The sequence below is a fragment of the Protopterus annectens genome, chromosome 8.part0 (genome assembly GCF_019279795.1).
Source record: "Protopterus annectens isolate FY-2018-M chromosome 8.part0, PAN1.0, whole genome shotgun sequence".
In the NCBI taxonomy this organism is placed as follows: Eukaryota; Metazoa; Chordata; order Ceratodontiformes; family Protopteridae; genus Protopterus; species Protopterus annectens.
This window is the reverse complement of record NC_056741.1, coordinates 275326749-275341336: the sequence shown is the minus strand read 5'-3', so window position 1 is coordinate 275341336 and position 14588 is coordinate 275326749. Positions and strand designations below refer to the sequence as shown.

The window sequence follows — 14588 nt, the reverse complement described above, 5'->3', positions numbered from 1 at the left end:
TGCAAGATCAAAGATATGTTAAACTTTGAGTTTCTGTTAGCCTGGTAACCAGAGAAGAATGATGTAATCTAAAATGGGTCAGCAGTGATGTTTTATCAATTTAAAAGACTGTCTCAGAGAGAGAAATGGAGAGCATTTTTGGATTTTGTCTAAAGCTGACAACTCATCAGTACTCTGCTTTTGCTTTTTTTTATATATAGGTTGCCTTTCAGTGACTTAAGTGAAATTGTCATGCCTCCTTTTAGTTTTTGATGATCTTTAGAGGTTTTGTATGATTGATATGATTTTCTATATATATTTTTATATATTTATTCAGTCAACTTTTAGGGTTAGAGACCTGCCATATTTAAATGGATTGGTTTTATGTTAAATTTTAATTGTTTAAATGAATGTAGCCTTTGATTGGCTATTTGTATGTTTCTTGATTATATTTAATGTAGAAGCATTCTGTATATTCATTAAGTCTGAAGAAGCGTTCTGTTGAACGTGAAAGTGCTCACTTGTGTTTATTATTTTTTATGTGATACTAATAAATGGTTGGTTTCGATGGTCATGGTGTTGCCTCTTGTGTTCACAGACTGATACTGCTGTTATGAATTGTCTGTTACAATTTTTTAAGCTAACACTTGAAACTTATAGGAAAAGGTTTCATGAGCATAGATGCAAGGCAGAAGAAAGTGTGTGTGAATATGTTGCTGAACTGAGCACTTATTTTCATAGGTGGGTCAGTGGATGTCAGATCGCTACTTTTGAATGGCTGGCAGACCTTTTGGTGAGGGAACAAGCCCTTAGTAGTTTGCCTGAAGACATGAAGATCTGGATACCTGATAGACAATGTGCTACATCAGATGAGTTGGGGAAGAAGGGAGACCCATACCTAGCAAGCAGGGCATCCCTGCACAGAAAAGGGACCCCCAGTACTGCTCATGGGTCTAAAGGAACCCATGGTGGGCAGTCCAGACTGCCCCAACAAAATCTGCCAGTAGTAGGGGAAGCCACTAGTCCAGGTACACGTCTAGGACCTAGGGTTAAATGTTTTGAATGCAACCAGTGGGGCCATGTGGCATATAGATATCCATGGAGGCAAAGTGGGGAACAAAAGGTGAGGGAGCCAGTAAGTGGGAAAGACAAAATGCCAGTAGTAGGTTGTTTTGAGACAACTGGGGTACCAAACCACCATCTTACAGATGTCCTGATAGGGGAGTAGTTTTATGAGGCAGTACCATGTGTTTATGCAGTTACAAGCAGCCAGGCTTGGAGACAAGCATGTCAGTCTGGTAGCCTGTGGGAGACCCAGACAGACCGCACACTTGCAGCCTGGACTGGTGAGGTGGTTACTTTAGGGAGGGAGCTACTCTGTAGCAGTGAGATTGAAGGTGAGCCACAGCTGCTTGTGGGTGCTGATGTTCCTTTGGACAGAGTGACTGCAAAGGTAGAGGTGAGTAGTAGTACCCAGGCTGACAGTGAGGCATTGCTGTCAGAGGATGCTAGACTTCCTGTGGAAGGGGAGCTGGGAAGGATTACAAAGAGAGAGTTGAGACAGGCTCAGCTCTCAGACCCTACATTGCAAGGCCTGAGGCAGGTAACTAGTGAGGCACCTGATTCTCAAGGGAAGGGGGAATCTGTATACTGGGACAAAGGGTTACTGTATAGAGAGTGGACCCGTGAGGGAGGGCTAAAAGGTGAGAGAATACAGCAGATGGTAGTTTCTAGAGCCTACCGTCTGGTGCTTTTAGCCACAGCCCATGATATTCCCTTTGCAGGTCATATGGGCATAAAACTTACGAAGAGACATATTATGCAGAATGTCTATTGGCCTGAAATTTCCGGAGATGTAACAGGGTACTGCAGGACATGTGAGCAGTGCTAAAAGGTAGGCAAGGCAGGAGACAAGGTGAGAGCTCCTTTGATGTCTTTGCCTGTGATTGAGGACCCATTTCAGAGGGAAGCTATGGATATTGTGGGGCCTCTTGAGTACCCCAAGTTCCACAGGGAAAAGTATATCCTAGTGGCAGTAGATTATGCTACAAGATACCCTGAGGCAGTGGCTTTGTCCTCCACTGAGGCAGAGAAGGTGGCAAATGCTTTGTTAGAGATTTTCTGCAGGGTAGGTTTCCCAAAAGAAATACTGACTGACAGAGGTGCCAATTTCATGTCAGTCCTGTTGGCTTGTCTGTGGAAGTACTGTGGGGTGAAGCCCCTGAAGACCACCCCTACCACCCCCAGACTTATGGTCTTGTTGAGAGGTTAAACTCTACAATCAAGTCCATGCTACAGGCAATTGCAGACCAGTTTAAGAGGGAGTGGGACAAATATCTTCCCCATCTGTTGTTTGCTTACAGAGAGGTTCCGCAGGAATCCACAGGGTTTTCACCCTTTGAGTTGCTGTATGGGCATAGGGTGAGAGAACCTCTAGATTTAATCCGAGATTTGTGGGAAGGTGACTGTGAATCTCACAAGGATTATATTGTGGCATATGTCCTAAACCTCAGGACAAGGCTCAGGGAATTCATGGGCATGGCCCAGGAGAACCTGGCAGAAGCCTAACAACAGAAAAAGGTATGGTATGACAGGAATGGTTGAGCTACTGTGTATACTGCAGGGCAGCAGGTAATGGTTCTCATTCCTGTCAGACACAACAAGCTGCAAGCAGCTTGGGAGGGACCCTACAAGGTGGTAAGAAAGGTAAGTAATGTTAACTACATGGTGGAACTGCTAGGTAGGAGGCAGGAGCACAAATTGTACCATGTTAACATGATGAAACCTTACCATGATAGGGAGGCCCTTGTGCTGAGTATTTGCAGTGGATTGCAAGAGGAGTCTGAGGGAGATCTGGTGACTGATCTCCTCAGTGGGGCTCAGACTGACACCTCAGTGGAAGCAGTAGCAATGTCCCAACAGCTATCTCTTACCCAGGTTCAAGAAACCCGAGCAGTATTACAGGAGTTGGGGGACATGTTCACTGGGAAACCAGGGTGCACCTACCTGGTGCATCACCAGGTGTATACAGAACCCCAAAGGCCTATTAGGCAGGTTCCTTATAGGGTGCCTGAGAGAGTTAAACAGACTCTGAGGGAGGAGATACAGGAGATGTTGGAACTAGGGGTAATCCAAGAGTCCAATAGTCCCTGGGCCTCCCCAGTGGTGCTGCTGCCAAAGAAGGATGGCAGCACCAGGTTCTGTGTGGACTACAGGAAATTAAATAGTCACACAGAGTCAGATGCTTACCCCATGCCTAGAACAGATGAGGCCCTAGAGCAGCTGGGTTGCACTAAGCATTCTACTACCAGTGATCTTACCAAGTGTTACTGGAAGGTGCCCTTGACTCCCAGTGCTAGAGAGAGGTCAGTCTTTGTGACTCCTTTTGGCTTGTATGAGTTCACAAAGATGCCCTTTGGGATGAAAAATGCCCCAGCAACTTTCCAGAGGCTGGTAGATCATATCCTAGCAGGAGCAGGAGGGTTTGCCCTTGCTTACCTAGATTATATTGCCATCTACAGCCATTCCTGGCAAGAACACCTTCAACATGTCAGGGAGGTGCTGGGCAGACTACAGAGGGCAAGGTTGACCATTAAGCCCAGCAAATGTCAGGTAGGTATGGCAGAGGTCTCCTACCTGGGACATAGAGTGGGGAGTGGTAAGATCAGGCCAGAACCTGCTAAAGTGGAAGCCATTTAGGCATGGCCTGCACCTGTTACCAAAAAGCAGATGACGGCATTCTTAGGAACAGCAGGGTACTACAGAAACTTCATTCCCAGTTATAGTACCATAACTGCTCCCCTCACAGACCTGACAAAGAAAAACAGGCCAGATAAGGTAGTGTGGACTCCAGCATGTGAGTAGGCATTCCATAAGCTTAAAGAAGTACTTGTGTTAGCCAGTCCAGATTACAACAAAGAATTTGTTGTGCAGGTGGATGCTTCGAAACATGGGGTGGGGGCTGTACTTAGCCAGATTTCTTCAGAGCGAGAAGAGCACCCAGTGGTTTATCTCAGTTGTAGGTTCTAACCCAGGGAGGAATGCTATGCAGCTGTAGAAAAGGAATGCCTAGCCATAGTGTGGGCACTGCAGAAACTTCAGCCTTATCTGTATGGAAGAAAATTCACTGTAGTTACGGATCACAATCCCCTAACTTGGTTACACTAAGCCAGCCAGCAAAATGCCAAGTTGCTAAGATGGAGCCTATGGTTGTACGCATATAATATATCAGTGCAGCACCGCAGTGGGGTTAGCAATGCCAACATAGATGGGCTTTCAAGACAGGGAATGGGGTAAGATATACTCAGATAGACCTAACCCTCTCAAGCAACGTTTCTCAAGGGTCACTTGAAAAACTAGCTTGAATTCTCTGGGTGGGGGGAGATATGTGAAGGCTGCCAGCCTAGCTAGATAGAATTTTGTAGATAATTCTGTCATTTGTAAATATTAATATAAGCCACAGGCTTGTTCTCTTAAATGTAAGAAAATTGTGTTAAATGTTGAACGTCAAAAATGCAACAACAGTGCACTCTGCTGGAAGAAAGCTGATAAGTCAAGCATTGTATGACTGTTTGATCTCAAACTCAGAGCCGTGATGTCTGGACCAGCAGATTCTTTCTATTGTTTTGAGACCAGAGTTAATTGCTAGATTTTACATATATAATGTCTTTAATTGCTGTGGTTTCCTGATCAGGTGTAAGATCAAAGATATGTTGAACTCTAAGTTTCTGTTAGCCTGGGAACCAGAGAAGAATTATGTAATCTAAAATGGGTCAGCAGTGATGTATTATCAGTTTAAAAGACTGTCTCAGAGAGAGAAGGAGAGCATTTTGGATTTTGTCTAAAGCTGACAACACTTCACCAGCACGTTGCTTTTGCTTTATATGTAAGTTTATTTAGAACTGTGACTGCTCTTAGGAAAATATACAAAATAGAAAGTATAGTCTAGCTGTTTTCTACACATGTCAAAACTATTCTACAGTATTATTTTAAGCATTTTCCTGTGATGTCTGAACTCTTGCCTAGCACTGTGTAGTTAGAAGTATTGTCTTGTGTTTTTATTATTTATTATTAAATATTTTTAAACCTTTCAACTGTGGCGGTTTTGTGTAGAGATAATTAAAGCTCTTGAGTACATTGCATGTATATAGTGATATTGTACAAAGCCAGTCCAATAGTCTTGCTGCTCAGTCACACGTACTATTTGGATAATAATATTGCATAGTAATAATTGGACACCCTTTGGGAAGGGCCTTATTGGTAGCTGATAAATAGGGGTTCTGGTGGTAGTGGATTACTACCTTATAGCCTGGACAGAAGGGGCACAGCTAGTGAACCTGTGCCAGCCTTCCCCAGGAGTGTCTGTGGTCTGTGTGGTTGTATATAAATCATATCTCAAAGTGTGTGTGTGTGTGTGTGTGTGTGTGTGTGTGTGTGTGTGTGTGTGTGTGTGTGTCAGCTACTGGGCAGGGACACGAAGCACTAGTTGGACAGAGGGAGTGCTGGAAGGACTTGGCTTAAAATCTTGGCTAAGGACTCCACTCTATAGCTATGCCAGTGGGGAGTCTTATTGGGGATCTGGAGAGAATGGGAGAAACCAGCCCCAGACTGACGGTGATCTCTGTGTGCTCTTAAGGGAAATTGTACTTTACTGCATGTGTGTATTTGTTATCCTTCCCGATGTGGATGCCCCTCACTGGTGTTAGTGGTGAGGATTGAGGCTCCTTGATTACTGGGCCAGTGCACGTGAGTCACGGAAGCATATAGAAATACTGACACAAAAGACCTTATCCTAACTAAGCATCATTATAGAATTGATAAATAAGGACATAAGCAACCTACAAACTCTTGACTCAAGATAGTTCAGATTCATCAAGGGGAAATCCTACCTAGTTAGCCTGGTCGACATCCTTGAGAAGATTACTGAAACAGATGATGAGGACAAACAGCAATCCAGTATGTACTGCATTTCTAGACCTCACAAAGGTGTTCGACACCATCCCACATTTAGACACATAGATACACTCCTCAAGTTAAATGTAAACCCTTATGTAACTAATTGGAGAGTAAACTGACTCACAAATAGAACTCAGGAAATTAGGGTGAGTAGCTGTACCTCCTGTAAAAGACCTGTCACTAAAATTGTACCCCAAGGTTCAGTCCTCGGGTCACTGCTCTTTGGCATTTATTTCTTAGAGGCCAAAGCAAATGTTAAGGGGCTATAGCTGACTACCTCTGCAGATGACTGCTTTGAATCAGTCTCCAGAGCCATGGCCAAGGGTAAGGTGGTCCACACAGCCTATCTAGACCTTGCCAAGGCCTTTGACACCATCCCCCACTCTGGAATCATAGATAAACTTACTAAGCTGGGCATTAATCCCTATGTCACCCAATGGGTTGCTAACTGGCTTACTGATAGAACCCACACTGTAAAAGTAGCAGACTCCAAATCCAGCTCCAGACAAGTGACAAGTGGAGTAATTCAGGGTTCAGTCCTGGGACCACTCTTGTTTGGCATCTACTTCTCTGAAGTACAGGCCAACACTAAGGGACTCTGGCTAACAAAGTTCACAGATGACTGCAAACTGGGAGCCATTATTGAATCCCCAAATTATGTGGATACTCTACAAAAGGGCCTTACAGAAACAGATGATTGGTGCCAGAGCCATGGGCTCAAGCTCAATGCCAAGAAATGTACAGTTATCACCTTTGGGAAAAAACATGTATCCGTGAATTACCATATAGGTGGCAGTAAGCTAAACACCAAAAGTATGATAAGAGACTTAGGGACACAGGTGGACAGTGGTCTCACCTTCGATAACCACATCGCCACAACAGTCAGGAAATCCTTCTATGTGGCACACCTCATCACTAAGGGCTTTTCATCCAGAAAAAAGGAGGTCATTGTCACACTGTACTCATCCCTCATTAGACCCATTATAGAATACAATGCCCCATTTGATATGTACCTTTCAAAACATCTGCAACAACTGGAAAGGCCACAGAAATACCTCACTAAAAGAATCACAGGCCTATAGCAGATGCCCTATGCTGACCGCCTTAAAAAACTCCAACTATACTCTGTCGCATATCGTCTTCTCAGAGGCGATCTCTGCTTAACATACAAGGCCATGTCAAACCCAGAGCTGTTGGAAGTGCTACACTTAAAGAAATCCCAATCCCTCAGAGCCACATGCTCCAGGGATCTAAACCTTGTCATCACAATAAACAAAACATGCTGGAGGGATAGGTTCCTGACCCAGAGACTCCCCAGACCGTGGAATAGATTGCCCATACATGTCAAGCAGAGTGCCTCTTTGGCCCTCTTCAAAAGGAATCTTGATGATTGGATGGAAGAAAGGAAATTCACCCCGGGGAACACATCAGTCGCCCTGCTAGACAGGGGTCCAGGGAAGTAAATAGTGTGGGAAGAAATAGCCAGGGAATTGTTATGGCTAGACTTGTATAGGCCCTAGGGCTGATAGCCTAGTACCAACCTATGAACCTATGACTGTATACATGGTGCCATCATAAACTCCATTAAGGACACCAAGAACTTCTAGGTGGGCCTTTCCCAAACAAATATATGGTATCAAAACCATAGACTAAAATTCAGTGCCAAGAAATATATTATAGTATCCTTCATCAAGAAGGACCACCATTGTAACTATCACATTGACAACACACTCCTGAAAATTGGTCACATAGTCAGGGGCTTGAGAACTTGTGTTGTCAATTAACAGTCCTTTGATCCTCACATAGCCCCTATTACAAGGAAGCCCTTTTTCATCGCACACTTATATCTAAACGTATGGCATTCAGGTCCAGGTATATATTAGCCTTCTACTGTACTTGGTTCTCATTAGGTTGATCATTGAATGTAGTGTCCTTTTAATATGTACTTGTCGAAACACTTGCACAACTGGAATGACTACAGTGCTTTTTCACTAATAATTAAGGGTCTAAATCATAGGTTCTTAGATGTTTACTAGGCTAACAACCACAAGGGCCTTTTTAAGCTTATCTATGCATCCCAAATCTCTGACAAGTTTGGATACCCTTGATAAGTGTAAGCATGGGCCTGGGAGATGAACCATTTACAGGTTACCTGTTTGCATCAGACACACAGGTGCTAAACCAGGGATGAATTTCCGGTTTCCCATTCAATTGTCCAAGTTGCACTTGAATTGGATTAGGGAAGAACTCTACTTCACATGGATATGGAGCCTGTTCCATAGACAAGGTAGTCTCTGGGATACATACCTATCTCTCCAGCAGGTTCTATTTATATCACAGGCAAGGTTTAAGTCTTTAGAATGGGTAATTCTGGTACTGTTTGTTTTGTGGATATGCAGGAGGTCCATCAGAGTGGGGTCTGACAATGCCTTGTATGCCAGGCATAGATCTCCACTCAAAATCCTGTAGGAGACAGAATACAGGGATATGGCCTTGAGGCTGTCTGCATAGGACATATTACTTACGTCCTGTATTCTTTTAGTGAGGAGCCTCTGTGGACATTCCAGTTGTTGGATATGCCTGGTTAGGTACATATCTAAGGGGGCATTGTACTCAATGATAGGTCTGATGAATGCCAAATACAATGGACCAATGACTTCCTTTGTTTATAAGTTGCGCAACATAGAATGATTTCCTCACCACTGTAGACACATGATGATCAAAGGCTAGATTACTTTCTATGTGTGTCCCTAAGTTCCTGACTGCTGGGTCAACTGTAAGGGGTGTGTTGTCAATGTGATAGTTACCACGGATGGATGACTTTCCAAAAGATACTATAATGCATTTCTTGGCATTTAGTTTTAGTCCTTGACTGTGACACCAGTTGTTTGTCTGTGCCAGCCCCTCCTGGAGAACATTTGTGTCAGTGTGAGATTCAATGACAGCTCCTAATTTGCAATCATTTGCAAATTTAGTCAGCCAGAGACCACTGACATTGGCCTTAACTTCTGAGAAGTAAATGCCAAAAAGAAGTGGCCCAAGGACTGATCCCTGTGGGACTCCACTTGTGACTGGCCTCTTTGCACAGGTGGACTCACCAATTCTAAATTCCTGTGTCCTGTCAGTGAGCCAGTTGGGTATCTACCAGGAGACATATGGTTTGTACCTAACCTCTTGAGTTTGCCAACAATTCTCAAGTGGGGTATTGTGTTCATAGGTTCATAGGTTGGTACTAGGCTATCAGCCCTAGGGCCTATACAAGCCTAGCCATAACAATTCCCTGGCTATTTCTTCCCATATTATTTACTTTCCTGGACCCCTGTCTAGCAGGGCGACTGACGTGATCCCTGAGGTGAATTTCCTTTCTCCCATCCAATCGTCAAAGTTCCTCTTGAAGAGGTCCAAAGAGGCACTCTGCTTGACATGTATGGGCAATCTATTCCAGAGTCTGGGAGTCTCTGGGTCAGGAACCTATCCCTCCAGCATGTTTTGTTTATTGTGATGACAAGGTTTAGATCCCTGGAGCGTGTAGCTCTGAGGGATTGGGATTTCTTTAAGTGTAGCATGTCCAACAGCTCTGGGTTTGACATGGCCTTGTATGTTAAGCAGAGATCGCCTCTGAGTAGACGATATGCGACAGAGTATAGCTGGAGTTTTTTAACTGTGTGGAGTGTCAAATGCCTTGGCCAGATCAAGGTAGGCAGTGTGAACGATTCTGCCCTCACCCATTGCTTTGGAGACCCTCTCAAAGAAGTCTACCAGGTTGAGGAGGCATGATCTGCCCTTGACGAAACCAAACTCTGTTGGGTCCAGTGTCTGGAGGTTTACTATATCTCTTTTGGTCATCTCCATGATAATTCTTTCCATGGCTTTACATATAAGACTAGTGAGACTTATGGGCCTGTAGTTTCCAGGGTCTGTAGATGGCCCATCTTTGTGCAGAGGGATGACTGTTGCCTTTCTCTATTCATGAGGTACGAAGCCTGTTTGGAGGCTACAGTTAAATAGTAATTTCAGAGGCCCTGATAGGTCATGTTTCATGCTATTTAGAAGGCATCCTGGGATATTGTCTGGACCCATTGATGCAGTGTTCTTGGTCTTAGAGCATTAAGGACCTGTTCCCTAGTGATAGTAGGGGTAGTTATATTTGACGATATTTCCTGAGGGAAGGTTGGGAGGGGGGGGGGGCAGTAAAATTGAAGTTGAATTTATCAGCCAGAAGGTTTGCTATATATTCTGGTTCAGTATAGGTGGCTCCATTTACAAAATATGCAGACCATTTCAAAGCTTTAATCATCTTCTCAGTATCATACAGGCTCATATATGCAGCCTCAATAAACCCTATACTGCCACAGCTACTATACATTTGCAAGTCCAATGGTAGTGTAAACACCTAATCAAGGGATTTCAATGTCTTTTGCACCATAAACAGGACATATATATTAATATATATATATGTACATACATAACCCCTTCTTTACCCTTAATACAATGTTTTTACAGCTCTAGCTCCTAGATTGTTCCACTATTTTGTATCTCTGCCTTGCTCAACTAAGTGATCTATCAACTTATGTCTCAATTTACACTTCATTGTATGTTTCAAGAAATTTTTTTTTTAAATGTGTGTTTTCATAATGTTTGTCATAAACTGGAGCTTTTCTCCTTGGGTCTCCACTGAAAATGGACTTGGACTCAGTTGGACCAACCCAGTTAACAGATGTCAAATAAATAAATAAAATGTTGAAGGGATAAATATGTACAGGAACATAGTTGCCTCAACAGTGCCATGAACCAATGCCTTATCTCCTCAGCTCTTCAAGTGAAGAGCAAAAACAAAACAAAAAAAGCACCTTATTGTATTAAGCCAATTACAGATCCATCCCAACCCCTCCAGTTCTTCCATAGAAAAGCAAAAAAAAAAAAAAAATGGACGTTCCTTCTACTGGCAGACTAACAAGGTGGCCAGATGGACAACAAGCCCCCCTCATTCCTACCTAGCCATTCAGGTCCCATTTCTGTGCCTTTCCCCAACTCTCCTCCACTTTATTAAACAAAAATGTTCTAATAATCTCTAACAAACAACAAACTCTTTGCTACAAATGTAGCAAACAGTTGTTACAGTTTATACCCTGCCTGCATGGAGTGCTACAGTGCTCAACTTTTACTTAAAAAAATCCTTCTAATAAACAGTAGAAAACTGTTTTCCAGAAATGTAGCAAACAGTTGCTACAGTTCATACTCTGCCTGCACACAGAGCTACAGCATTCAGGTTATAGTTAAAAACAAAAAGTGATTTTTAAAATGTAGCAAGTTGCTATACTTTAGACCAGCCGGTGGTCAAGTTTGACTGCAAACGCAATACAGGCTTTTAAAAGCCGGTTTTGCATTAGTGATTGGGATTGGCTGATTGTTCCCCCTAACACTTTGTGCCTGGGGCAGTTGCCCCTCTCACCCCAGCATAGCTATGCTACTGAACATGTGTCACAGAGAACAGTGTTCCTATAGCTCGCCTTCTACTCCACATAAAGCAAAGTACTTATCTTACACTGTTCAAATGGAAATTGGGTCATTGGATGGGAAACTGTAAATCTTGTACCCTTGTCTCTTATTGGAAAGGGGAAACAATTAATGCCCCTACATATCCTTGTTCTGTCCACTCTGGGTTATTCATACACAAAATATAAGAATTAAAAAACTACCATGGGAATGTAAAGCTAGGCTTCTAATGATCCTCACACATCAATATCTTAATAAGTACCTATTAATTTATATGGACCCAGGAAATAAAATTTTGATACAGACTATGATGGTTATTTTTGCTCATAACATGTAAAGATCTACTTAAAAACATACTGTTACCTAAGCTGGATTATGGGTTTCCTGTAGTAACCCTCCATTTCAGAGCAATTTACACCTTCTTTAAGCTATGATTAATAAAAATGTACAGGTTTCTCTTACTGGCTGTCCCATGTGCTCATCACTGTGTACAAAAGTCTCACTAGTTAACAGCGACCACTGGCTTCCATTGACAGCCAGTGCCATACTCAGTGAGACAGGATTCTATATCATTGACCCAGCAGGCTGGAATTGGCTAGACTCATACTCATAACCAATAAACACGGGGCGCTTTCACTACTAAAGTAAAATAATGTATATTTCTTGAAAAGGAATGCAAGTTTCTGAGGGATAATGAGTAAGTGCTGATTGTTTAGCCAGATGTGTTTTCTTTCTTAATTAACTCTGTAACATAATTACTGTGTCTTGTGAATTTGCTTATCATTCTAAAATGTATATACCGTGAGTCTAATTTCAAATTTTTGTTTGTACATTGTTAAATGAACTACTTGCCAGTCATATTTTGTAACTGTTGTCTGAGTTGCCCTGTGTTTGTTCCATGGGAGCTTGGATGATGTCTGAAAAAGCCTCAATGACCAACCCACCTATCCGGTTATAAACAAACATAGTGCTCAAGGCTGACTGAAAATTAATGGAAATTACTTTGATAAAAATGTCTCTCTACCCTCTTTTCTCCTTTTTTCTTTCTGTATATGTGTGCAATTTATATGTCATATTTCACTTTAAAATGAATATTAAAATGAATCCATTCTACTGAAGATGTGTGAAACTATATGCGGCACTGAAGTGGGGGAGGGGATGCCCCCACCTCCATGTAGGAGGCTTTGCCCCTGCACCCTGTAACCTACTCTGAGGGCATACATCCTTGAAGTAAAGTAAAATCAATGCAGTTTTAATCCATTTGATGGAATTGAGTTGTTCAAACAGCATTCACTGAAATGTGAATCACTGTCATAAGTAAAGTTGCTCACAGACATTCACAATGTTTTTTTGGGAGGGCTGAATAAGGGTAATAATATATGTTCCAATCTGATTTGTAACTAAGCTATGAAAGCTGATTTGTGTTATTATAATATATGTGGTTAAGTTCTTATTTTCAAAGACTTGTTTTTTGTATATCTGTCACATTGTGATCAAATGATTGCTGCTTAGGTAGAAACTGTATGAATTAGAATTATTTTGATATGGTTCTGCAAAAGCTGTCATATGTGAAGAAGTCTTTGATTAGACAGTTCTTGTAGTTTGAATCAGCAGAATCAAACTGCCAATGAGTTTTATGGAAGATGAAGCACGAGTTCCAAAGATCTATTTAGGGAGGATTTATTTTTTTAAATGATAGTGCTTAGCAACGGTTTGCTGACCCAGGTAGTACACATGCAGGATTCAAAACTTTGTGAACTACCTATGACTGTGGCTCTCTTTCTAATATAAATTTGGCACAGCAGTTTTGTACATATTTGGAACTATGTTTACAACCCGAGAGTCAAAGAACTTATTGGTTATTCATAGATGTGCATAACAACAGCAAATAATTTTCAACAGGTAGCATTTGCCTACATTTTTAGTGGATGCATCACTGTTTATTGGCTCAGTTATGTAACTAAATATTTTATTAAATATATATTTGTTTATCTATTTGTTTCTTAGAAAAAAACAACTTGCACTTTCTGGAAACCTCTGCACTGGATGCAACAAATGTAGAGTTGGCATTTAACACTGTACTTAGAGGTAAGTCTGTTTGTATTTTTGAGTGTTATATATGCAGTACAGTTTGGCCTTCAGATCTGCGCTTGGTTATGTAGTTAAAAAGCCTGCCATGCAATAAATGACAGTACCCATGCTATTTGTGGCAACTTTATTGACATGTACTGTACTGCATAATGTAGTAAAGACCATGTTTTTCTTTACATATAGTGTTTGACATTTTCTATAGTAACAAGGCAGATAACAATACTATTTTTATTGAGTACATAAATTTACTAAGCCTGTTAGCTTTTGTTAACCAGATAAGCATACTAGCCACCAATATGCCTGATTTCAGGTACAGCTCTGACCGATATGAATAAAGACAGGTCAACAGCAAATAGTAATGAGCTGAAGAAAGTTAAAAGCAACCAGAAATAAATGAGAAAAACATGTATAAAAAGATATATCAGGATTTAATGTACACAAGAGGAACACAGCAGGCAAAATTGCAAATTATGACAATTCTGACAACCATAATTACAAGTTTGTGTATGTGCAGGCAAACTGATTTAACAGTGGGTGTAAATAGTGTTATGAGATGCTACACACCAGCTAAGGACAATAGCTGATGTTTATCACAGCTAGTTATGGTACTACATGAAGGTGACTTCAAGGCTTAAGGCAGTACTGTGCCCATCAGAAAACCTGTACTCTTTCCAAAAACAAGAACTTCATGATTTGGGTCCTTGAATAACAGAAGATATATTTTGCTAGAGTACTCATAAAACTGAGCTGCAAATGGACTGGTCAGAGACAGCACCATGATGTGCTATCTCAGCAGCTATGCTTAATGCTAATGAGGCAGTCTGGAGGAGTGGCATATGTTAATTAGCCATGTTCTGTCTCCCCTCAGAACTGCTTACAGTAAGGCATCTATTGTAAAGATAAGCACTGCCACTCCTGGCTTCTTTGTAGTGATGAACATGGTCAAAAGGTCAAGTAAGTACTCGGAAGTATAGTGGTAAGATAATGTTAGGAGGTGTGTGCAAGGGGCTGCATGTGTGAGTTTATGTGTGAGTGTGTGTTTGCCTAGGAGGTAGAGGTTGGAGAGT

The 14588-nt window shown here is 41.9% G+C and overlaps 1 protein-coding gene across 1 annotated transcript in view; it reads left to right on the top strand.

Moving 5' to 3' along the window:
• The window catches only part of LOC122808749 (ras-related protein Rab-25-like), a 334101-nt gene that overhangs the window by 303629 nt on the left and 15884 nt on the right, over positions 1-14588 (top strand). The window contains exon 4 of the mRNA XM_044079766.1: positions 13438-13518. Coding sequence (XP_043935701.1) covers positions 13438-13518 — 81 coding nt within the window. The remainder of the gene's footprint in view (positions 1-13437; positions 13519-14588) is intronic.